The following is a 22,968-nucleotide window of genomic DNA, read 5'->3' on the forward strand; positions in this document are numbered from 1 at the left end:
GTGAAATTTAAGTATTCTAGTGTCATTCTTTTTAAAGAATTTTCATTTATGGATGTTAATCATTAAATGCTGTTGTTAGATTATGAGTAGAAATGCTAATAAAAAAACGGTAATTATATATTTTACAGACAAAGACACTACATCTCCATCCTTGATCCCTCAAAATCTGTTATTTCAAATACAGTAGCATCGAAAACACACATACAAGTGTGATTGAAACAGTTTTAATGATTTACAACATAGTCAAAAAATAAATTCATAAATTAGTAAAACAGGTGGTTGCCTGCTTTATTCAGTCAGCCATCGATGCTGTGAATGATCCCCTGCCTTTACTCTCACTGGGTGTGCGGCGTCACTTTCACTCATTTCATTTCACAAATATATATTCAAAGGTGCAAAAGGCTCTTCACACTGCTGACAACGTCAGAGACGCAGCCACTTAGAAATCAGGCCTGTCCTTCTTCAGCTTGGAGTAGTCCATGTTCACTGCGAACAGCTGCAAACAAACACACAAACGTTCACAGTCGGTAAAAGGCAATCGTGGACTTTGAGGCTTTGATAACATTTACACAAAGTGGCTTGTGATTGTAATCTAACCCGGACCAACATGCAAAGGAATATGAAAAGATTTGCAGAGCCCTGGGACTGACTTGGAAGGAAAACGTTTCAACATGATAAATAGAAATTTACAGAAGACGATTAGGACCACAGTGAATACTTTTAGAAAACAAAATGGGAAAAATTACAGAATTCTGCGATTGAAGTGATTTTTCTGAATTTAAAATCAGAGTTCTGCCTTTTTTTCTTGAAGTCAGGAATCTAGGATTAGAGATTAATATCAGATTAAGAGGCAAAGCCAGAATTCTGAGCCAACTCTACGAATTCTGTCTTTAATCTCACAATTCTGACATTAATCTATTTCTCATAATTGTGACTATAATATCAGAATTCTGACTGTCATTAACTTTAAACTTTATTAGAATTCTGATTTTAATTTTAATCTCAATTCTGACTATAATCTCTTATCAGAATTTGACTCATCTCTTAATCTCCCAATCCTGACTTTAATCTCAGAATTTTTAATCCTGATTTTAACCTCCGAATTTTTACTCTTGATCTCAGAATTCAAACTAATCTATTTCTGACTTTAATCTCAGAATTCTGACTCTAATCGCTTAATCTCGGAATTCAAATTTAATATTTTACCTCAGAATTTTGTCTTAAATCTCAGACTAGAGTCTTTTAATCTCAGACTAGAGTCTTTTAATCTCAGACGCCTAACTTTAATCTCGGAATTTTGTCTTATCTTTTTTTTTTGTGTATCTTGTTTCCAAAAAGAAAAAGTGACCGTAATCCACATGTGACTGTAATCCCCTTCCATTAAAAGCATGATGAAAGTGCAGGGTGGAGGTTGTTTATAGTCATTTGGGAACTAGCAAATAGGCTGAGTCATGGAGGAGGAATTATTTCCTGTGGCCAAGAAAGAAACCTAAAGAGACAAGATGGCAGAGAATTCTTTCAATACTGTAATAAGTCAATGTAACACAGATCAGTTGACTCTTGTTGTTTTTACTGCCAAATTCTGCTGATTTAATGTCTTTATTTAAGGCCAAATATCAAGTGCATATGTGTACACTGACCTAAAGGAATGTGAAATATAAATATTTTGGGGAATGTTTTTTTTCTCTCACAATAGATCAGCAAAAATACTGTGTGTCTTTATTTGGTCAAATATTGCATTTGTTTCCCCTTCCATGTTCCTTCCAAGGCTCCGTGATAATTATTGTGGAGAGAGTGTGACGCTGTTACTTTGTACTGCTGAGTGGGCTCCAGTTTGTTCCAGGGCTCAGGGTTGTTCTTGCGATCCCACCTGAGAACATAAAACAAGTAAAAAAATGACTTCAGTATGACAAAGCATTCAAGCGATCGTCGTGTATCATGTCATACTTCTACACACGCTAAGGTTTACCCAACATTTACAGCACAAACAAAAGAAAAGATCCACGAGTGAGTTTACGACGTTTGAGGTGACAGTGGCACTTACGAGACGTCTGGGTTTTTCAGAGCCAGTCGAGCCAAGTAGGCGCCGCTCATGGTCACCCCACCACCGATGAAGATGAAGAGGGGGATCAGCTGGAGGGACAACAAACACAATATGCTCTAGCTCACAATACTTCACAATAATACATAATACTCCACAATGCTACATAATACTTCACAATACTGCACAATACAACAGTTGACTCTTTTGGATGTGAACCTTTTTTAATTTGAAATTTAAATTTAAAAAAGTGTGGTTGTATAAAGTACTGACACGGTAAATACTGACTGTGCTGTATTTTCACTTAAATTTTGCCTTTTTATCTCGTTGATAGACAGCTGGGTTTTTTTTTTTTTTATTGGAAATGGAAGTTTGTAAACTGCTTACTTTCACACACCAAAGTCCATAGAGAAACTCAGCGTTTTTAGCTCATGAGGGCACAGGAGCTGCTGGTCTACTGCTGCCATGTTTGGTAAACTGGTGTCACTGAGTCCAGTCTAAACAAAGGGTTTTAAATACCAAAGTGTCAAAATAACACATCTGAACATACTGATGGAGGCAGCAGTGGATCAACAACTCCTGTGTGTGATTTTTTATATGGACTTTGGTGTGGGAGAGTGAGTGGTTTAAAAAGCAACACAAAATGTAGTTTTGAGTCACAAAATGGTGTCAAACGGCAAGATATTTATATTTGAACGATATCTTACACTTAGATGCCATGTTTTCATGGAAAGATACATTTGAACATTAGCTTCAAAGGTGCAAACTGTGTGTGTTTCCTTCTATTTCATTTATTTACATAATGCATTATGCAGGTCATCTTACGACAGAGCTGTTTTTGAAACATGCACAATAATCCTACTGTCCTTGAACAACCCTGAGCATGTAAACATAGCCAAAAAAAATCTATGATAAGGCTATATGCTATTCAGCACATATCTATTTAGTCCCTATATGTCACATTGTTATTGAAGACATTACAGTGTTTCACCTGAAACCACCAGTGGTTTATTAATAACCACAGTAATAAACAGAAGACTCTGTACACAGGTCTCAGAGCTGGGGGCGGGGGTTCACACAAAGAACAGCTGATTAATTCAGTCGACAGCAACAACAACTGTACAAGTGTGTGAGAACCCCTTTACTTTAAAGCTGTGGTGCATAATGTTGGTGTTTGTTGTTATTATTCAGCGCGGGAATGTCACAGGGTGAGACAAGGTCTAAACTAACTGTTCAGAGGTCTAATGCACACAGACTTTGCCTATGACTTTTTATGTTTTTGTGTTTTAGTTAACACAGCTTTTGACATCCACATGAACCCCGGACCTGGACCATGGAGGCAAGGTTCTGGCTCCGTTTATTGGCCAGGTAACTCGCTAAATGTGGTACAAAATCAGTGAGCCAATGGAAAAAAAAATAGACCAAACAATCTCCAAGCACAAAACATCGACCACAACCTGGAATTACAACATTGTTACATTGCACTGGGCCCCCACCACTAATTGTCTTGATCCGCCCCTGTGTGTACATGCAATGGCATTGAGTCATCCCAGCATGGAGACCCTGTACGTGCTGCGGCTGCGTGCCAAAATGGCTTTTAACGGACATGTACACGCCTGTTTTTAACGTATCTGCCCCTCAAATTATTATTATTATTTACTAGTACTATTACATTACTTTTTCTAGTGGTAGTAGTGGTGGTAGTAGAAGTATTCGGCTGCATTTTAAAGCAGACAAATGAAGGTGTAATGAAGGTGGCACAAGGAGAGCTACATGAGAGGACGAATATTTATTTAAAATAAATAGACGAAGAAATAAAAGCTTTGTTATATAAATTAATATAATATAATATAAATAAATTGATGAATACGAGTCGCATATTTCTTATGTATCCGTTCATCCGTCTAAAGCACCAGCTGCCGAGGAATTTAACATCGCCAGAATGTGGCGCATACTCTCCAATATGCTGTTTATATTCCGCATTATCTCCGTCACTGTGACACATGAAGGTGCTCTATTGTTAAATAACTGTCACAGGAAGAGACCATCATTAGACAGAGGTGAGGAAATGGGAGCGCGCCGTCACACACACGCAGCGTGTCCTCCACGTCCATTTCAATGTCACCGGGTCACACACACACACACACACTACAGTGGAAACACAGCGGTCAGGACTTACAGCGGGATGGCTCTTCAGTTGTTTGCCGATGACGCCGAGAAAAGACATGTCCGCTGATTTCCCCACTGACAGGAGGCCGTTTGAGTCGAATTATCGGGTAAAAGCGCGCACTGATGCCGCTGCTGCCGGTGCGGGGGAGGCGATCTACGTTTTCCTACAGGCCGTCAAAGACAGTGAAGTGCGCTCCGTCACCGCCCTCCTCTGCTGTCAGCCAATCACAGAGTGAGACGTCACAACAGCTGCACATCTGTAGTGCTGGGCTCGAGACAGGAAGACGTAATTCACTTGTTCTTAAATGCTCGTTAGGGCCCAGCGCGACGCGAAGTGCGAGGAACCTACTGTCAAGGGCGTAGGTTTGGTTCCAGGACTGTGGGGACACTGCCGAAACTAAGACTTAACTAAGGAGTGTGTTTATCTTAACGTAAAAAAGTCTCAATTTATAATAGACACATCAAAGGCAAAGGTTATCAAAGGCTTTGTGGATTCAAAAGGACGTGGCTACGGTAACTATTGGAATTTTGGCATATTTTGGTAAATTTCGACTATTCGAAAGAGAAAGTACCCCATAACTATGATACACATTGACCAATCGCCTTGAAACTTCATATGTGACACAGGACACCGACCCTGAACACGTCTATGGACTCAAACTTGACCCAACAGGAAGTTGGCCATTTTGAATTTTGTTGCTATTTTGCCATGAAACAGGAAGTGCCCTGTAACTTTTCCGTACATTGACCAATTGGCCAGGTAACTTGATAAATGTGGTACAAAATCAGTGACCCAATGGAAAAAAAACAAACCAAACAACCTCCAAGCACAAAACGGCAACCACAACCACACCTGTAGAATTACAACATTGTTACATTTACTGTACATGTCTGCAAGCCATGACCTGCACACAGGAAGTAGGTCATCTGAAAACCGCAAGTGCCCTGTAACTCGCTTCATAAATGAACAAACTCGTCTGAGCACGTTCTTCGTACCAGCATTAAAAATGTTCATCAAAGACAAAAAGTTATTATAAGGTTTCGTGGATTCAAACCATCGGACGTTTGGCGAATTTAGACCTTTTCCTACGAAATAGGAAGTGCCCTATAACTTCGCAACACATTGAACCATCGCCTCGAATCTTCATACGTGACACAAGAGACCGACCCTGAACACATCCATGTTATTATTATTATTCCATGCCTTTGTAGTCATTTTTGAGGGGGTTAACGAATAAAAGTAAACACTGTTGAGTGAGGGAGACAGTGAGGTCAGAGAATTGCTGCACTCCCTGACTTGATATAGCATGTCATAGTTATGATATATCATCTCAAAATTATGACTTAGAATTATGATTTGAGTAAAATATTGTTTAAACATTGTTCGGAGCGACGTTACATACGCGGGACTAGCCCAGCTTAGCTTCATGACAATGTCGAAGTGGCCATGGGAGGTAGAGCTGAAACAATTGCTCAATTACTCGATTTATTAATCAATTACTAACTTAATCGTCAACTATTTTGATAATTGATGGTTTGAAGCTTTCTTCATTATTAAAACAGGATTTCTGATTGTTTCAGCTTCTTAAATGTGAATATTGTCTTTGTTTCTTTGCTCTACATCTAATCATTTTGGTTTGTGGACAAAACAAGATTTGAGAACATCATCATTTCCGGGTTTGACAAACATTGATCGATTTTGTAACATTTTCTGACATGCTCTGGACCAAATGATCACTTGATTAATTGAGAAAATAATTGACAGATTAATTGATTATGAAAATAACCGTTAGTTGCAGCTCTAATGTGAGCTAAATAAACTGTCCATTAGTCAATATGCCAATGTGTCCTTGGGCAAGGCACTTAATCCCATGTTGCAGTAGCGTGTGAATGGGTATGAATGCGCAAAACTGTAATGGAAAGCAGTTTACAGTGGTCTTCAAGATTAGAAAAGTGCTATATGAATGAAATTAAATGTTTTTATTTCTATAGCGCAACATCACAAACACAATTTGCCTCAAAGGGCTTTACATTCTGGCAAGTGACACTCTGACCTTAGACCCTCACATAGCGTGAGGAAAAACTCACGCTACTCAGGAAGAGCCACAGAGGAGGGATCCCTCTCCCTCCCTAAATAGAAACCATTTACAATGTTGGAGTTCATAAGCTGAACAAGGAACAAAGAGCAGGACCTGATCAAATGTTAAAAAAGCTGAATTCAGAAACATAACAATGACGTTTTTGAAAAAAAAAAAAGGAAAATAATTAAACATAACAGATTTCACAGACCCAGGGTCACCCAGGGCACCATACAAGCTAGAACCGCCCCTGCTAACACCACTAATTTATGCTTTTCCTCCACACAGTATTATTTCCCACAGATTCTGAAAGTTTAATTTTGGTGTGCGTGATTTCCACACACTTATTTGTTAGCGTGCTCCGTCACATCCTATGAAGCCCATGTGTACAGGAATCCGGATGAATGTGAGCACATTGCCCTGTCCGCTGCTGTGATCCACCGGCTCTGCTGCAGAGGAAGCACTCGCTGCTGTGGGAAGTTGTCGTGTCGCGCGATCGATTGCTCCTGTCTGATCTCGCTGACGTAAAGATGGATGCCTGCCGAAACAGGTAAATAAACAGTGTTTCCCGATCTGTGTGGTCGTGATTGTGCGATTCCCGGCGCCGAGGCTTGTACGGGAGCACACGTCGCGTCGTCACGTCTGCCCCCCGCTCTTCATTCAGCGTTTGTACGGGGAGGTGGGAGGCAAACAGCCGCACTGCAGTGCAACACCGCTCGCTCGCTGTCTGGTTCGCGGACAAGCCTCATTTTTGCACTCGTTCGTTTTCTTTGAATGTAGAAAACAAACACACTAACGCGATACACAGTCTAGTTACTGTGCTGCCGGCGACACGCAGAGCAGGTTAGCTTGTAGCTGTAGCTCTGTGAGCGCCTCTCCTCTTTTAACCTCTTGGCATTTCCAATTCCTCCACCAACCTATTCATAGCCTGGCTCTTTGTTTTCTGCGGCAGCACAACGGCACGGCACGGCTCGGCTCGGCTCGAAACGTGGAGCCACCGCCTGTGTGTGTGTGTGTGTGTGTCTGACTTCTTTGTCTCTTCTGTTATTTGCAGGTTATAACGTGGGGAAAGTGCACCTCTCTGCCTGCCACTGTTCACCGTGTAGTTGTAAGTAGCTTCTTCACACACAGACACTCATGTACACGCTCTCACGGTGGAACCAGCCAGATACAGTACAGCATACTACAGGACATCTCAGGAGAATGTTTGGACATTCCTGCTGAATGGTACTCCTCATTTCGCCAGGGCAAAGGAATTTTAATCTGCACTCTCATTCATTTCCATTTTCATTCACACAGTGTTGTGTGAAATGCTTGGAGAAGCCATAACACACCACCGCCTTATGGGCTGTCCATTCATTTCCAGTGGGAAATGCTATGCAGTTTTCTGTTGCCACTTTTGCTTCAAATACCCAGGAAAGCCATAGCACACTCAACTGAAGCACACATGTTTGGCCTATTCATTCATTTCCTATTGTTTTTTTTTCATAGTTTTCCACAATTTTCTTGCCACTGTTACTCCAAATGTTCAGAAAAGCAATAGTACAACAGTCTCAGCCCAAATGCACCTTTTTGGCCTTTCCTCTCATTTGCCACTGTCACTCTAAAGGCACCACCTACTGTACAGAACGGCGGATATTGGTTTTTTCAATGGCGAATGTTGAGTCCGATCTTAAGAAATCAGGGCAGCCAATGGTCGATATATGATGCTGATTAGGAAATATTGTAAATGGAAACAAAAGCAAGCGTAATTTGAAAGCTTTTTATTTTCAGTTGACTCAGGGGATGATATTTTAAAACTATTCAAAATACAGGATTAATAACAACAATAATGTCATTCAGAAGAAGAACAATCAAGATTCAGTGGCTTCTCTCTCTCCCTCTCCCCCTCTCCCTCTCTCTCTGTGTTGTGTCCCTCCTGCTGCAGCCCCTGTTCTGGCCAATGCTTGCTGCGCTACAGCATGACCACAGCAGTGTCGGTTCATCTCGTAATTCTGGCAAATGAAAATGGAGGAGGTTTCAATGTCCAGCCTGGACAACAGCAAGCTGGAGGTACAGTGGGGGGATCTACACACACACACACAGACACACACCTGCACACAGATCAGTAATAGTTCAGGTCCTGTTCTGACTGGAAATGGAACAGTAAACCTCTCACTTTCCTGCACCAGCAGCTCATATGTCATGATGATGATGAGCTGCCGCTGTCTGTCGCTGCCTTTTTTGGTAAATTTGTCTCACTTTCTTAAATCCAAGTCAAAAATTGCACATTTGAACTTACTGCGTGTGTAGTGGATCACAAACTCCTGTGTGCTGTGATGTAAAATGGCTGATATTTCTTAATGGACTGCAGGAGTGAGCGTTTTACAAAGTGAGACTCACTTCAGTCTACAGCTGAAAAACCCTTGCTAGTGTTGTGATACAGCAGCAAACACGTCTTTTTTAGATGTCAGACTTCAGCAAGCATAGATTGTACGAGTATACTTTAAGTTAATTAATATAAAATATTTTTTTCCCGTGGCTGATGGGTGTACAAAATGGCCTGACTTGTGCTTCTGTTTCCTGATCCTACCACGTCAGGGCCTGGCTCAGGACATCCTGTCTGACCTGGTGGAGGATGCGTGCCTGGGTCTTTGCTTCGAGGTCCACCGGGCTGTCAAGCAGGGCTATTTTTTCCTGGACGACACGGACCAAGAAAGCATGAGGGACTTTGGTGAGCACAACGAAGGCCATGGCAGCAACACACTAAGGAAATGAAATCTCTCGGTGTAAAATGTCATCAGGCTCATGTAGAATGAAACCGAATGCTTTGCAATTTATTAGAAATTGTGGACCAGCCTGGGTTGGATGTGTTCGGCCAGGTGTACAACCAGTGGAAAAACAAAGAGTGCGTGTGTCCCAACTGCAGCCGAAGCATCGCTGCCTCACGCTTTGCCCCGCACCTGGAGAAGTGCCTGGGGATGGGACGCAACAGCAGCCGCATAGCTAACCGCAGGTAACGTGACAGTCCAACCATCCCAGCAGCGTTTATGCTCATTTCCTCACCAGATGGGCCTATAAAGCTCAAGTGCATCATTTTTGAAATACTAACAAATGACCATTACATTGAGTTCCTACAATGCTGATGAAGTTTATCAGCTCCACGTGTACTCTCTCTGTGTTTCTCAGTATGGCGGTGTTTAGATCCATGGTTCTCAAACTGTGGTACACAAGCTTCCTCTGGTGCTACTTGAAGGAAAATCAGAAATACTGTTCTACTGTGTACACCAGGGTATATGATCTGAGTGGAGTGGGGTGTGTAGAAAATTAAAGAAATAATAATTAATAATAATCACAGTGACCTAATCTGTCACTCCAACTTAATCTCATTTCACTATACCAGTGTTTGAAGTATATGTGAGGAAGAGGAGGATGATGAGAGAGCAAATGTGCTTATTTACACCACTATATTTTAATGTTAATTCGAAAGCTCAATATTTTCTCAGGTGGTACGTACTTGGTATAAAAAGTTTGAAAAGCACAGGTTTAGATCGTCCCCCACTGCACACAGGAAGTGATTTGTTGTATGTAAAGACAGACGGAGGCAACAGCAACACCATAGTGAAGTGAGGCGACTGCAGACAGGTTGGGGTGAATGGTTGTTTGTCTCTATGTGTCCCTGTGATTGACTGGCGACCTGTCCAGGGTGTATCCCGCCGTTTGCTCTATGTCAGTTGGGATTGGCACCAGCACCCCCGCTTTGTCCTCCACATGAGGGTAGCAGATGAGTGAGTGAGTGAGTGAGTTAACCCATCCCCATCCTCTACCAAATGGTCTGTATTTATGGAGTGCCTGTCCAAGCCTCAATTTTGCCATTCACCCATTCACTCACACTTCACAAAGTATGAAGCCAGAACTTCTATCACTCATCTATCGGGTGGGGTCAAGTGTCTTGCTCAACACATTGACATGTAGTGTTGCAGAGCCAGGAATAGAACCCACAACCTTCGCTCTACCACTGAGCGACCGTGGACCCCAGAAACTAGAACCCTTCCCTGAATTAGGAGCAGCGCACAGCCACTGAACAGCGCCCACGGAGCAATGAGGGTTGGGTACCTTGCTCAGGGGTTCCCCAGCCCTTATTGGAGGGCTCAAACCGGCAGCCCTCTGGTTACAAGCCAATTTCCCTTTACACTTTCCACTCTGTATGTTTTTGTTGCTTTTCGTTTGAGCCCTTTTCTTCCCTCTTCTACAGAATAGTCACTGGTAACAACACAAACAACAAATCGGAGAGCGACCAAGAGGATAATGACGACGTCAATGATAATGACTGGTCATACGGGGCGGAAAAGAAAGGTGAGGCTTTGGTGGTTCAAACACCTACAATGACTTGAATGTTCTTCTAACTAAAACAAACTGTTCACTTTCTGTTCACAGCCAAGAAGAGGAAATCAGAGAAGGTTTGTTTCAGTATATGAACATTGAAAAATAACTCATTATTCCAGTTTTGTTTTGTTTTTTTTGCCAATGTGAACAAACCATTTTTTTACCCTCTCATCACCACAGAATCCAAACTCACCCAGAAGATCGAAATCATTCAAGCATAAGAGCAGTAAGTACATGCAGTATATCAGACGGTCAATGAATGCTTTTCACTGTGAACATGTTGTGCCAATTTTGACAATGCTTCTACGCAGGGCCGGCCCAAGCCTTTATGGGGCCCTAAGCTGAATTTGATTTGGGGGGGGGCCCCCCTCCCACCACCTCGGAGTAGCAGGTGCTTGCCTATTCTTTATACAAATGTAACACGTGTGTCAATTGCATCCATTATTGTAGGGCTGCAGCAATTAGTTGATTCACCAATGATGACTCGATGAAGAAATGAATCGTCAACTATTTTGTTCTCCGAGTTTTCAGCTTCATGAATGTGAATTATGTTCTGCTTTCTTTGCTCCACATAACAAAGAAATCAGTCAAACTGAAACATTTTGGTTTGTGGCCAAAATATGATTTGAAATATTTAATGAAACGTCAAAAATGATGTTCTCTTGTTTTGTACACAAACCAAAATGATTAATTTCTTAAGATTTCTTTGTTACGTAGAACGAAGACACCAGGAAATATTCACATTTAGGAAGCTGAAAAATCAGAAACCTTGTCTTAACAAGGCAATCAGAGATGGCAGACGCAACAAGACTCTGTCGGCCTCTGTTGGTCATATTGGCAAGTGCGGAAACACAAACAGCCAGACACACAGAGCCACTAAAACAATACTAATTATTAAAAAACACTCAAAACTGATGAATCGATTATCTAAATAGTTGACAATTCATTTAGATAAATCAATTCATCGAATAAACGTTGCAGCCCTAGTTGTCTGTGTGGCTGCTGTAGAAACATGGCAGACTTCATTAAAGCATTAACCTTCCATAAAGTACACCAAAAAAGTTTATTCTCTTTATTTTCAATTGGTTAAAACCCCCTAAACGTTTCACACTGTACCGTTTTAACTCGGTGTGTAATTTGAGCCAATCAGCAATTCACATTTATTTGTCTTTCCACAGGCATGATGGGTCCTAGACGTCGAATGGACAACCACGAGAGCCCACGCATGCTGATGAAAGACGAGGCATTCCCTCAATCCTCAATAACACAGTCGGCCACAAACACACATTCTATTTCCATTATGTGTGACTATGTATGTATGTATGTGTGTGTGTGTGTGTGTGTGTGTGTGAGAGTGTGTGTGCGCGCGTATGGTGTGTACATACACACAAGGAGACCAAGAACACTTATCCTTTGGTTCTTTATGATGTGATATCAGTGGACGTCGATATCATGAGCAACAGTGTATGGTGTTTGCTGCTCCGCGGACAGAGGCAGTCCAGACCTCCTACTGTATACTTGACAGTTTTGTTTTCTCCACAAAATCATTGTAACACCTACCAACACTTTTTGTTCTTTGCTGCGTAATAATGAATATCACAGTATATAATGTGACTGCACAGAGGCAGCTGCTGTGTGCACATACGTATTATGTTTCTTAAAAATACAGAAATGAATAGGCATTAGGTGTACTTATATTTCCTCACCTCATCCTTTTGGAAAAAATAATGTCTAAGACGATCTATATTTTGTGGTTTGTCTTTTTTTTATTTTCACGTTCACCATCAGGTGCGTAGTTCTCCAGTTGAATTACAATTGTGTGTATGTGGGATTGTGTGTGTGTGTGCGTGTTTGTCGTTCAACTGTGGAAACTCGTATTTCCTGCACAAAGCAGGTTTATTTTTTGTTCCTCATATTATTTTTTCCCCCTTCTGTGGATAGATTGGGTTGTTTTCTACCATTCAAACATGTCTTTGTATCATGTGTTTACATTGTAAAGGGTGACATATATCCTTTGTGTGATGTGATAGTGTAAATGTTCCAATAGTTGAATTGCTGCTATCATGGCTCAGTTTTTTTTCATCTGTCTAGCATAATAAATGATTTGTTACCTGTCCCATGGACTCGTGTAGTACTTAGACCAAATCACCAACAGGGGGTGCTGTTGTTCAGATTTAAAAAGAAAAAGTATTGTATTGTATTATACAGTAGGAAATCACATATATCAGTCGTGAACATTGAGCAGTTGAGAGTTGAGAAGCATTGACCTTTAATTTTCCTCCACATTTCTGAAGTAAAAGTGCTTGAAACTTGACATTAACAAAGTTTGGAGAGGTCAGGAACAAAAATCCTCAGCAAGTTGTGAGTCACATTTGAAAGAATATACTTTACAGTAATAAGATGAACGTATAGCTGACTTTCCCTTTTAAATTTCACAAAAACTATACAGTTCAACTGTTAAGTAAAATGACAAGCTAACGGATTTCTCAAATTGTTACACAATAGTTCCTGGGTTTCTTTTTTATCCATATAACAAAATCATGAATCATTTTGGTTTGTGGACAAAACCAGACATTTGAGAACATTAATAAATAAATAAATGTAATATATTTTATTACAATAATAAATATTGATAGAGAAAATAATTTTTATTTATTTTTCATTTTTAGTTTGTTCACGCCCAGAGGAGAAAACTTGGAAAAATATGACATTTCCGACGCCCTTAAAGGCAGCATGTAGCACTGAGTGTGCGGGCAGTTAAAAGTCAACTTATTTTTTCGCTAAAGTCGCCTTGTTTATCGTTTGTTGTTGTTTTTTTCCATTAGTCATATAGTGAATGAGCAGCTACTCGCTGATGTCCACGCTTGAAGAAGAGAAGGGGAGGAGGTGACAGTCGCTGCTGTTGTCGGTTCGAACAAATCCCGGAACTAAATTGGAGGAGTGGGAGAGGAGCTAACGTTAGCTAGCTTTTTGTTGACAGTGTGCGCGCTGTCAAAGCTGAGGCTGAGCGCCTCTCTAAAGTTCCTCTTCGTAACTGAGCGGAACACTTTGCCACTTGTAGTAGCGGCGTTCTTTTAGCTGTCTGCTGCACGTGTGTTTGAAGCGAAATTATATTTAAGAAAATAACTTTCAACCACTTGTAGCTAGAAGATGGCATCAAGAGGAGGCTTCACGGGTCCCCCGATGAACCCGGGTGTTAACCCTATGAATGTGGGGCATTCGGCGGGCATGAGGATGCCCGGACTGCCGCAGCCTCTAACAGGATACCCCCGCAGCATGAACCACTCTCCCCAGTACCTACAGGTTAGTTTTCTGCTTCTTAAAGAGGGAACGTAGGCGCCCATGTGGATAATGTTAACTCTGGCTGTTCCTAATTCTTATTAACACACATGTGGCTTTTAAGAGTTAAGGCGAAGTTTGAGTTAAGTGAAATGTATGCAGTTTAAAAAAAGTCACCTTAGATAGATTTCAGAGCATTAACGAACACTTAGCTCATCAGTCCTACAATATCAAGGTGTTTCCACTTCCGCATTAGACACTGTATTTACTCACTTCCATAGTTATAACATTATAGTATGACTGTAATAACTAGTCGAGTTTCGATTACTAAATCGAAATGCCAACCGTTTTGAGTTTGTTTTATATTCACTATTTGAGTGGTTTTTGTACAGAATGTAAGCATGGTGACTGTTTTGTGGTTTCTTTGCTTCTTTGTGACAGAAAAATGAATATTTGAAAAAAAAGAAGTGGTCATTACAGAGTTTGGTCATGTATACAATTTCCTGCTTTTATTCAGGATGCATGAAATTTGACTTTTTGCTGATGGGGCATTAACTTCAATTAGATTTTTCTTAGCAGGCAGTAAAATAACAAAATGCTCAGTTTTAATTTGCACGTGCATACTCAAAGTGAAGAATTAAGTGTGGTGATACTGAACATTAATTGAAAATAAAATACAACAGCAGGCATTGCATTTTATGCAAACTAGTAAACGTTAAACTTTAATAGCCTTGGTTTTTATCCTGTCCAACTTCTATTCTCCATCTAATTATCTTTCATTATCTTTCCTTATGACATTAAAATCACATCATATTGATCACATCCTATCTCATAATCTGTTGTAGTGAACCAGTAATAAAGCACCGTTATATGCCTACTACATTTGAAATGTAGGCAAATCATATGTATTTTGAAAAATTACATATCTTAGTATTCAAACACTGTTTTGAAGGTGAAATGATATCTGCAGCTTCCAATCCTTGCCTACAGCGCCCAGGGATGCCACCTAATAGGGTCGGGGGCTCCATGGGGTCAATGGGGGGTCAGCTGCCGGGTCCTTCTTTTGGTGGTGGGAACATGTCCATGCGGCCAGGCATGGGGCCTCCGAGCATGGAAGCTTCAAGGAAGCGGATCCTCCATCAGCATCAACAACAGCAGCAGCAGGAGGCGATGGGAGGAGGCCTCAGAAGAGGGTAAAGTGGAGAAGTGAGAGTGTTTTCATGTGTGAGAGAAGGAGGAGAAGGAGGAGGAGTGAGGGAGAGGAAGAATGCTGAAGATGATTGACTAAGACAGCCTGGCGCCAAATCAGAGAACAGCAAATTTCACAAGTGTGTTGATTCTCTAACAAGTAACAAAATGTCGTCTTTCTTTTTCCAATGATAATATATTGTCATGCTTATTGAATGAACTTAGTGTTAAAACTAGTATTAATTAATGTATAATCACTTGAAAACTAGGGGTGAGAATCACAACATGATACAACACAATACATGGTCCTCGATAGGGGTGGAAAAAAATATTGATCGTTATATGCATCGTGAGTCAGATATGTTCATGTACAAAACCCTTTTAAAACATCATTTTGAGGTTTGGGATATGATGATCAACATTTTTCCTTCCTTTTCCTTTATGGAGCAAACAACTAATCAAATAATCATGAAAAGAACCGACAGATTAATCAGTTATGAAAATTGTTGGTTGCAGCTCAATTACAGTTGCACTAGTGAAAAACAATTGTTCAGTTTCAACATTTGAAGATTTTAAACAGACATAATACTATAGCACATTTTAATTTTGCAATGTTTGTTTACATGTTTGTAGTGTTGCTGGACTCGGCTCAGTGTCTCATGACTGACATGTGCCTCCAAAGCACCAGGCGCTAGTTTCTATTTCTGTCTTTAAATGACTTATAAATGTGACAGTTTGTGATGTCAGGCAGTTATATCTACAATGACCCTCTTGTTTTTTTTTGTTTTTTTTTAAAGTTCACTTCATTACAAGCTCCTCGGTATAGTTGAGTTAGTGTTCCACAAGGCTACCACGCAACATCACCAATTCTCTTTAATGAGCTTTTAAAGTAAATGGAGACATAATGAGGGAGAACTACATAATCTAATTACAGAGACAGAGCAGCTTTTATGAGCAGTGATGCGAAGCAGACTGAGGTGCTTATTGAAGGGAGGTAATAAATAAAAATAAAAAAATATATATATACATATATATATATATATGTCTTTTATGTCTTTGTCTCCTCAGGGCAAAAAGACGTAAGATGGCAGACAAGGTTCTTCCGCAGAGGGTAAGCTTTTTTTGTTTCCTCATTCTCATCTTAGGCCTTGGTCATACTTCTCATGTCCCTTTGCAGACATACACATGCTTTGAAACTATGTAAACTATAGTGATAGGATTGGACGCCATTTTGGCCAAATTCAGTAATAATCGACAGATTAATCGATTATGAAAATAATCGATGGTTGCAGCTCTAGTGGCCACTGAAGAGTGGCTGTCTTTTGATTTGGCTGTTGCTTTTATTTTAAGCAACTTCCAAAAGTCTTTAAGACGCCATTACTAGATAGCCATTGATCCTAGAAAACTACAACAAGTAAGTTTCTGTCGCTCTATTGCATACTTCATCAGGATCATTGGTCTGATTGATTGTGGGTCCATCCAATTGCGTACAGAGGCATTTTCATCTACTTCTTGGTCACGCCTGTTGAAAGTAGGAGGTGTCTACACCCTTCAAATGATGTCTGGCATTAGCCATGCTATTAGTTCCCAGCAAAGAAAAATAATAATAAAAGAATAAGGAAGGCCAGCATGCTGAATCTTCTTTATCATCTCATCTCATCGTCAGCAGTTGGTGCATGCTGGATTGAAGAATTAACACAATTTTCTGAATTAACGGAAGGAAAGCATGCGGAAGCTCAGAGTGATTTGTCATGTTGCCACTGTCGTGTTCACTTTCCCTCGTGTTGTGCATTGAGCAATAGCCACTGTTGATGACATAGGGTGGAGGAACTTTTTGTTTTTGGGAACGTGGGTTCATTAGCTTTGAACACCAAGGAACCATGCCAGTACTTACTGGTGTGAAACTTGTAAAAGAATACTTGTGTGGAATATGAGATTGAGAATGCATGCATTGAATGCTACACTTACATGGACCCACAAATGACTTGGAATGGAACCATGAGTGTGTATGTACATGGGGAAATGCTTGGCAACTGTCTGCAGATATGGAATGTAGGAAGTATGACCCAGGCCTCACGTTTAACCAATTTGCTGATCTGTATTCTATTAGTACTCTTACACTACATTCCTACCTTTGGCTTTTTAGATTCGTGACCTAGTCCCTGAGTCCCAGGCCTACATGGACCTCCTAGCCTTTGAAAGGAAACTGGACCAGACTATTGCCCGAAAGCGCATGGAGATTCAGGAAGCCATCAAAAAGCCTATTATGGTACCTCCTCATGGTCATGCATCATTTCTTTTTACCGTAAACCTTTCTTTGATGTTGATAAAACTGATTCCCAGTCAATTTCCTGCTGCATTCAACACATGTGAACAGCCACAAGCTTGTTCTCAGACCTTGTCCAGAGGTCCATGTCTCCACTGAAGCTCTTCGTTCACTTTATTAAAAGTCCGCTTACTAAACGAATGTGGATGTAAAGTAAGAATCATGTGTCTTTGCCTCTGTGTCACAGCAAAAACGCAAACTCAGGATCTACATTTCCAACACCTACACACCCAGCAAGCCCGAGGGTGAGGAGGCAGAGAAGGTGTCCTCCTGGGAGCTGAGAGTGGAGGGCAAACTCCTGGAGGAAGTATGTGAATAACATGGCCTTTTACATCAGAATCCTCTTGCTCTGAGTGTTTCACAACACTGTGGTCTGACTCCCAAGTATTTCTGTCTCTGTTTCTGTTTCTGAAAAACTCCAGTCAGTCACTCAGCTCTGGCTGGCCTGTGTCCTTGGCTCAACCACGCAACCAGATGTGTGTTTACAGCTCTTCCCACTCCACCCCATGACTCCCCTCTCTCTCTTTCTCTCTTTCTCTCACACACACACACACACACTCAGGCTCATGTTCTCTTTTGAAAAAAGGAATTGAAACCATTGGCCTTTACATTCCAAGAGCTGACATGTCTCCCCTCTCTCTATCAGTTCTAGCTCAACTCATTCATTGTGTCATCACAAACAGACCACTTGAAGGAGGATTTTTTTTTGTCTGTTCATTTATCTCCCCCATGCTTACTGGGTTAGGCATGCGTAGGAGTTTTGCCTGGAGTAACAGTAGAAGAGAAGAAGGGATGTGAGCGAAAGAAGGGATAAGGGTTTTGTTGTGCAAACAGTTTGACAGGGAGTGGGTGGGGGTGCAACAGCTTTTTCTCATTCTCTGCAGTTCTTCATGCCTTGCCATCTCCAATGTGGTCAGAGCGCAGCAATGCAGCCTGACTCAGCACAATAAGGAGACACAGATACCAAACGTGTTGCTCTGTTTTTCACACTCTTTTTTTTTTTATATATGCTTTGTGTTTCTAGCCTGGCAAGCAGAAGAGGAAGTTCTCATCTTTCTTCAAGAGCCTGGTGATTGAGCTCGATAAGGAGCTCTATGGACCTGACAACCACTTAGTTGAGGTATTACACAAAGCATTTAATGCAAGCAACAGTTGAGATTGCTGCTGATTCACAAACCACAGCCTTGAGGTAGAATTAGTCAAGCTCTTGCTCTTCCGTCATGAGCCTCTTTGACTGTCTGGGAGAGAGGGCGTTACCAAGAACACATGTTTAATCAAGCGATTTCAGTGTTTCTAGCAGAACTCGCTCAGATGGCTACAATTTTACAAATAATCAAAAACCAATATCAATGCATTTCCTGTGGCCACATGTGAGTGGACTTTTTTGAAATGAAATTAGTTTTTCTGAATGTGCTGTGTCGGATCACAGTTTGCAGATTGTGCATGTTTCAGATGTCCATGTAAGCATGGCTACTGTTACACATTTCTTTCACTTCAGCCCATCTTACACACTTAGCAGCAACTGAACTGTTTTAGATTAAACAGTGGGCATCTCAGAAAAGGTGCAGACAGGTTCAATTAAAAAGTAGATGGCGAAAACTCCTAGTTGCTGATCAAAGTTGGAGCCGACAAAAACCTGCGTCTATTGCAGACTCATTTGACCTGGAAGTGAATGTTGCTTTAACAAGTCAAATGTAAGCATTGGCATAGACTTATTTAAGTGGACACGTGTGGTTTTATTTCACAAATCCAAACTAAAATATTTAATAAATATTTTATCTCACAGTGGCATAGAATGCCCACCACTCAGGAAACTGACGGTTTCCAGGTTAAAAGACCGGGTGATGTGAACGTGAAATGCACCCTACTGCTCATGCTTGACCACCAGGTATGTGCATACGCCCACACAGTTATCCACCACTTATCCACCGTGTTTGTATCGGTGTTTTATTACTCGATCAAACTGGTTTTAACGTCTCTTTTTTCTTCCAGCCACCTCAGTACAAACTGGATCCACTGCTGGCTCGTCTGCTGGGCGTGCACACACAGACACGGGCCAGCATCATGCAGGCTCTCTGGCTCTATATCAAGAACAACAAGCTGCAGGACGGTCACGAGAAGGAATACATCAACTGCAACCGCTACTTCAGACAAGTAATAAAAGCATAAATCCCGGTCCTACATTGCATCAAAGTGTCAAAATGCCTTAAAGCCATAGTAAGTCTGAATGCATGAAGTAGAACCATATTGTCAGTGTGTACCCTCTCGGGGCAAGAACCACCCTGAGACACTGTGTCTCACTCAGCTTTCGCTCTGTTTTCCGCCAGCAGGGACACAAGGATAACAGATTTAGCCAGTTAACAAAAGACTCGAAATAAAAGCTATGTCTGCCAGCCTTCTGTTGCTTTGTGAACCACTCACTCTCCATACCAAACTCCATAGAGAAAATCAGCAATTTTATAGACAGCACGCAGAATTTGTTGATCCAGTCGTGCCTCTATCGCTAAGTGCAAATGTATTATTTTGTGCCTTCTCTGTTTGCATTCCTTCATTCTATTTTACTGAAGTGACTCTGACTCAAAATTATCAAACAAGGCAGCAGTAGACCAGCAGCTCCAATTGTCCCCACAGGCCAAAACTGCAAAAAAAAATTCTACGGACTTTGGTGCAGAAGAGTAAGCAGTTTAAAAACTTTAGTTTTCAATCGGAAAAGGTGGTCTAATAATGAGATAAGGAAGTGTTCTCAATATGATATTGTTGCCTCCATGTCTCAGGCTGGTTCTTTGCACAGGAGGCATGCACAGTGCAGAATCTCGTACAACCACACTAAAACACTTTGTGACAGTAAAAGACTTTGTTTTCATGTGTGTGTATCGACAAAGGGAAGACAATGTCAGACATAATCTGTTTTCTATCTAAATGCTTTTCAGATCTTTGGCTGTCCTCGTATGAGGTTCTCTGAGATTCCCATGAAGCTGGCGGGTCTGCTGCACCATCCTGACCCCATCATTATCAATCACATGATTAGGTATGGGAGTGTTTATCCACTATCTCTCGCCCCTTTTCAGCCGCAATCTAATTTATATGAGATGTTCATTATATAGTCAACTGTGACACACAGAGGAATCAAAATAGGGTTTCCCTCTGTTTAAAAATAAATAAATAAATAAACAGTATATTCATTAATAGACAGACAAGAAGCCCTTAGCTTTAGTTTGCAGTCAGTCTCACTCCTGTGTCGCCTCTGACCAGCGTGGACCCCACGGATCAGAAGAAGACGGCTTGTTATGACATCGACGTGGAAGTGGACGACCCACTGAAGGGCCAGATGAACAGTTTCTTGTCCTCTACAACCAACCAACAGGAAATTGCTGCCCTGGAAATGAAGGTAAAAGTCAGTCAATAATTTATTTTTATAATCATAAAAAGAGAAAATAAAGGCAGTATATATGAATGTACTGTGATTATGTGAACTGCAGATCCACGAGACGATCGAGTACATCAACCAGCTGAAGACTGAGAGAGACTTCATGCTGAGCTTCAGCAATAATCCTCAGGATTTCATCCAGGACTGGCTCAAGTCCCAGAGTAGAGATCTGAAGGTAAACATCCACAATGACTCACCAAACTTATACCTCTTTAATAACAAAAATGAACAGTTACATGCTGATTTTTGAACATTTATAAGCTCACTATAAAAATACAGTTGACTGGTTCTGCATTGCCAGTGGAGGAGTTTGTTTCTGTTTTTTTTCTTCCAGTTATATTCAGTGTTAGTTGTTACATTCCCTGTCACAAATGCACCATAAAACTGCCAAAATGCAACACACAATAAAATAAAACACAATAGAGAGCACTTTCAGTTTCACAGTTGCTGCAGACAAACTTAATTCACCTACAGTGCTTCTGTACCAGCATCAGGCTCTGACGAGATTAAATAACACAAACATTAGAAGATACTGATACAAGAACGTGCTTCAAAGCTATATAAAAGAATATCAGAATAAATGATAAAATAAAAGGATATTAACCACAGCTGTTCAGAGAAAAAAGAAAATTATTATCCTGCAACTGATTTAACTCACGACAATGAATATACTTAAATCATAAAACATTTATGCTCTACCAGCAGACATACTGTAATTATTATTTTCCATAAATGACAGTATACAGTATTATTTCAAACATGTAGTGGAGTTTCATTGCTTTATATTATTAGATGGAAGCCACAGTTACATGTAGCCAAAATTAGCATCAGTTTAAATAATATATGGTCAGTTGCACATTGTTTGCTTGGTTATTAGCGAATCAGTAAATCAAACATTAATAGCAGGGTATGATATTGTTTATTGTATTCCTGACATTATGGTTCCTCATTCACAATACTTTCCCTTTTCATTAGTTGATGACAGATGTGACTGGAAATCCGGAGGAGGAGAGGAGAACAGAGTTCTACCAGGCGCCCTGGGTACGAGAGGCAGTGGGCAGATACGTTTACTCCAAGGTAAGCAATCACACATTCAGACTTCATTTAAATAATGTTCTGTACATTTCTGACAGGGTGGATTATTCTTTGTTTTTAATTTGTACGTTCTCTTGTTTCTCTTGTTAATTTTGTATATCTCTTGTTTCAGGTGCAACAAAGAAGACAGGAGTTGGAGCAGGTGCTGGGGATTCGTCTCACCTAAACACATTCCAGAGGAGATCCTGCCAACTTGGGATAGCTCAGGTTTTTAAACTGTGGTTGTGTGAAGCACTGAAACATAGCCAGTGCTGTGCATCTTCCCTTTACCTTGAACCTAGAATTTCAGCCTTGTAACAAAAGGCTCACCTTTATAAGATCTATTGCGTATATGAGATAAATTCAGTTTATCCCATTAGACAACTAGAACCTGAACTTTGTGTTGCTTTGTGAACTTCTCCCTCTCCTGCACCCAAGGCCATTGAGAAAATGAGCAATTTTACATCATAACACACAGAGGAATGGTTGATCCACCGATTGACTTAAGTGACACAAATTCTGTCTGTCTAACCATAAGCTAAAAAAAATAAAATTCTCCATGGAGTTTGGTGCAGGAGAGCAGTCTTGTATAAAATACCTTTAAAGGGATACTTGAGTAAAGTACAAGTATTTTACCAGAAAAAGACTTGGTAGAAGTTGAAGTCATTTTTTGTAATGTTACTTACAGTTAAGTCTTAAAGTATCGAAAGTAATTTTCTGATATAAAACGTTGAAGTGTGTGAATATGTGTGAATAAAGCAGCTCATCAAGACTAGAAAAGCTCTAGAGACCATAACCATGACCTCTTCTTCTGATTTATTTCAAAGTAACGAGTAACAAAGATAGTTAGAGGAAATGTAGTGGAGTAAACGTTGCTAGAAATATAAATAACAAAGTAAAGTACAGATATGTACAAATGTACTTAAGTGATATTTGTACTTTGTTATATTACAACACTGCAAGAGAGTGAGCAGTTTACAGAGCAACACACATTTCAGTGTCCTGTTGAAAAAGGCTGTGT

At 40.6% G+C, this 22,968-nt stretch overlaps 3 protein-coding genes across 5 annotated transcripts; 2 read left to right on the forward strand and 1 right to left on the reverse strand.

The window, feature by feature from the left end:
- Positions 1–148: 148 nt before the first annotated feature.
- On the reverse strand, positions 149–4,401 carry LOC122759336 (cytochrome c oxidase subunit NDUFA4-like). The gene is made up of 4 exons (XM_044014124.1): positions 4,221–4,401; positions 2,045–2,133; positions 1,810–1,870; positions 149–496 (listed from the first exon to the last, which is right to left on the reverse strand). Exons 1-4 carry the CDS (start codon positions 4,266–4,268, stop codon positions 440–442), a joined length of 255 nt encoding a protein of 84 aa, XP_043870059.1. The 5' UTR covers positions 4,269–4,401; the 3' UTR covers positions 149–439.
- A 2,247-nt stretch (positions 4,402–6,648) lies between these two features.
- atxn7l3b (ataxin 7 like 3b) lies at positions 6,649–12,769 on the forward strand. 2 transcript variants are annotated; one of them, XM_044014122.1, is made up of 10 exons: positions 6,649–6,838; positions 7,343–7,396; positions 8,216–8,340; positions 8,869–9,001; positions 9,112–9,283; positions 10,523–10,623; positions 10,705–10,727; positions 10,834–10,879; positions 10,965–11,044; positions 11,832–12,769. In XM_044014122.1, the coding sequence occupies exons 3-9, from the start codon at positions 8,290–8,292 to the stop codon at positions 10,991–10,993; spliced, it is 555 nt and encodes a 184-aa protein (XP_043870057.1). In that variant the 5' UTR covers positions 6,649–6,838; positions 7,343–7,396; positions 8,216–8,289; the 3' UTR covers positions 10,994–11,044; positions 11,832–12,769. The 2 variants fall into 2 exon arrangements, with proteins under 2 accessions (XP_043870057.1, XP_043870056.1); XM_044014121.1 differs by lacking the exon at positions 6,649–6,838 and adding an exon at positions 6,900–7,131.
- Positions 12,770–13,368: 599 nt separating this feature from the next.
- Positions 13,369–22,415, forward strand: smarcd2 (SWI/SNF related, matrix associated, actin dependent regulator of chromatin, subfamily d, member 2). Of its 2 annotated transcripts, none has more exons than XM_044014662.1 (13): positions 13,369–13,956; positions 14,923–15,125; positions 16,189–16,231; positions 17,267–17,389; positions 17,634–17,753; positions 18,471–18,566; positions 19,233–19,334; positions 19,439–19,600; positions 20,377–20,474; positions 20,699–20,840; positions 20,926–21,048; positions 21,849–21,950; positions 22,081–22,415. In XM_044014662.1, the coding sequence occupies exons 1-13, from the start codon at positions 13,804–13,806 to the stop codon at positions 22,132–22,134; spliced, it is 1,521 nt and encodes a 506-aa protein (XP_043870597.1). In that variant the 5' UTR covers positions 13,369–13,803; the 3' UTR covers positions 22,135–22,415. The 2 variants fall into 2 exon arrangements, with proteins under 2 accessions (XP_043870597.1, XP_043870598.1); XM_044014663.1 differs by having other exon boundaries at positions 13,371–13,956; positions 20,699–20,834.
- The last annotated feature ends 553 nt before the right edge of the window (positions 22,416–22,968 follow it).

The sequence above is a fragment of the Solea senegalensis genome, linkage group LG18, assembly GCF_019176455.1.
Source record: "Solea senegalensis isolate Sse05_10M linkage group LG18, IFAPA_SoseM_1, whole genome shotgun sequence".
Taxonomy (NCBI): domain Eukaryota; kingdom Metazoa; phylum Chordata; class Actinopteri; order Pleuronectiformes; family Soleidae; genus Solea; species Solea senegalensis.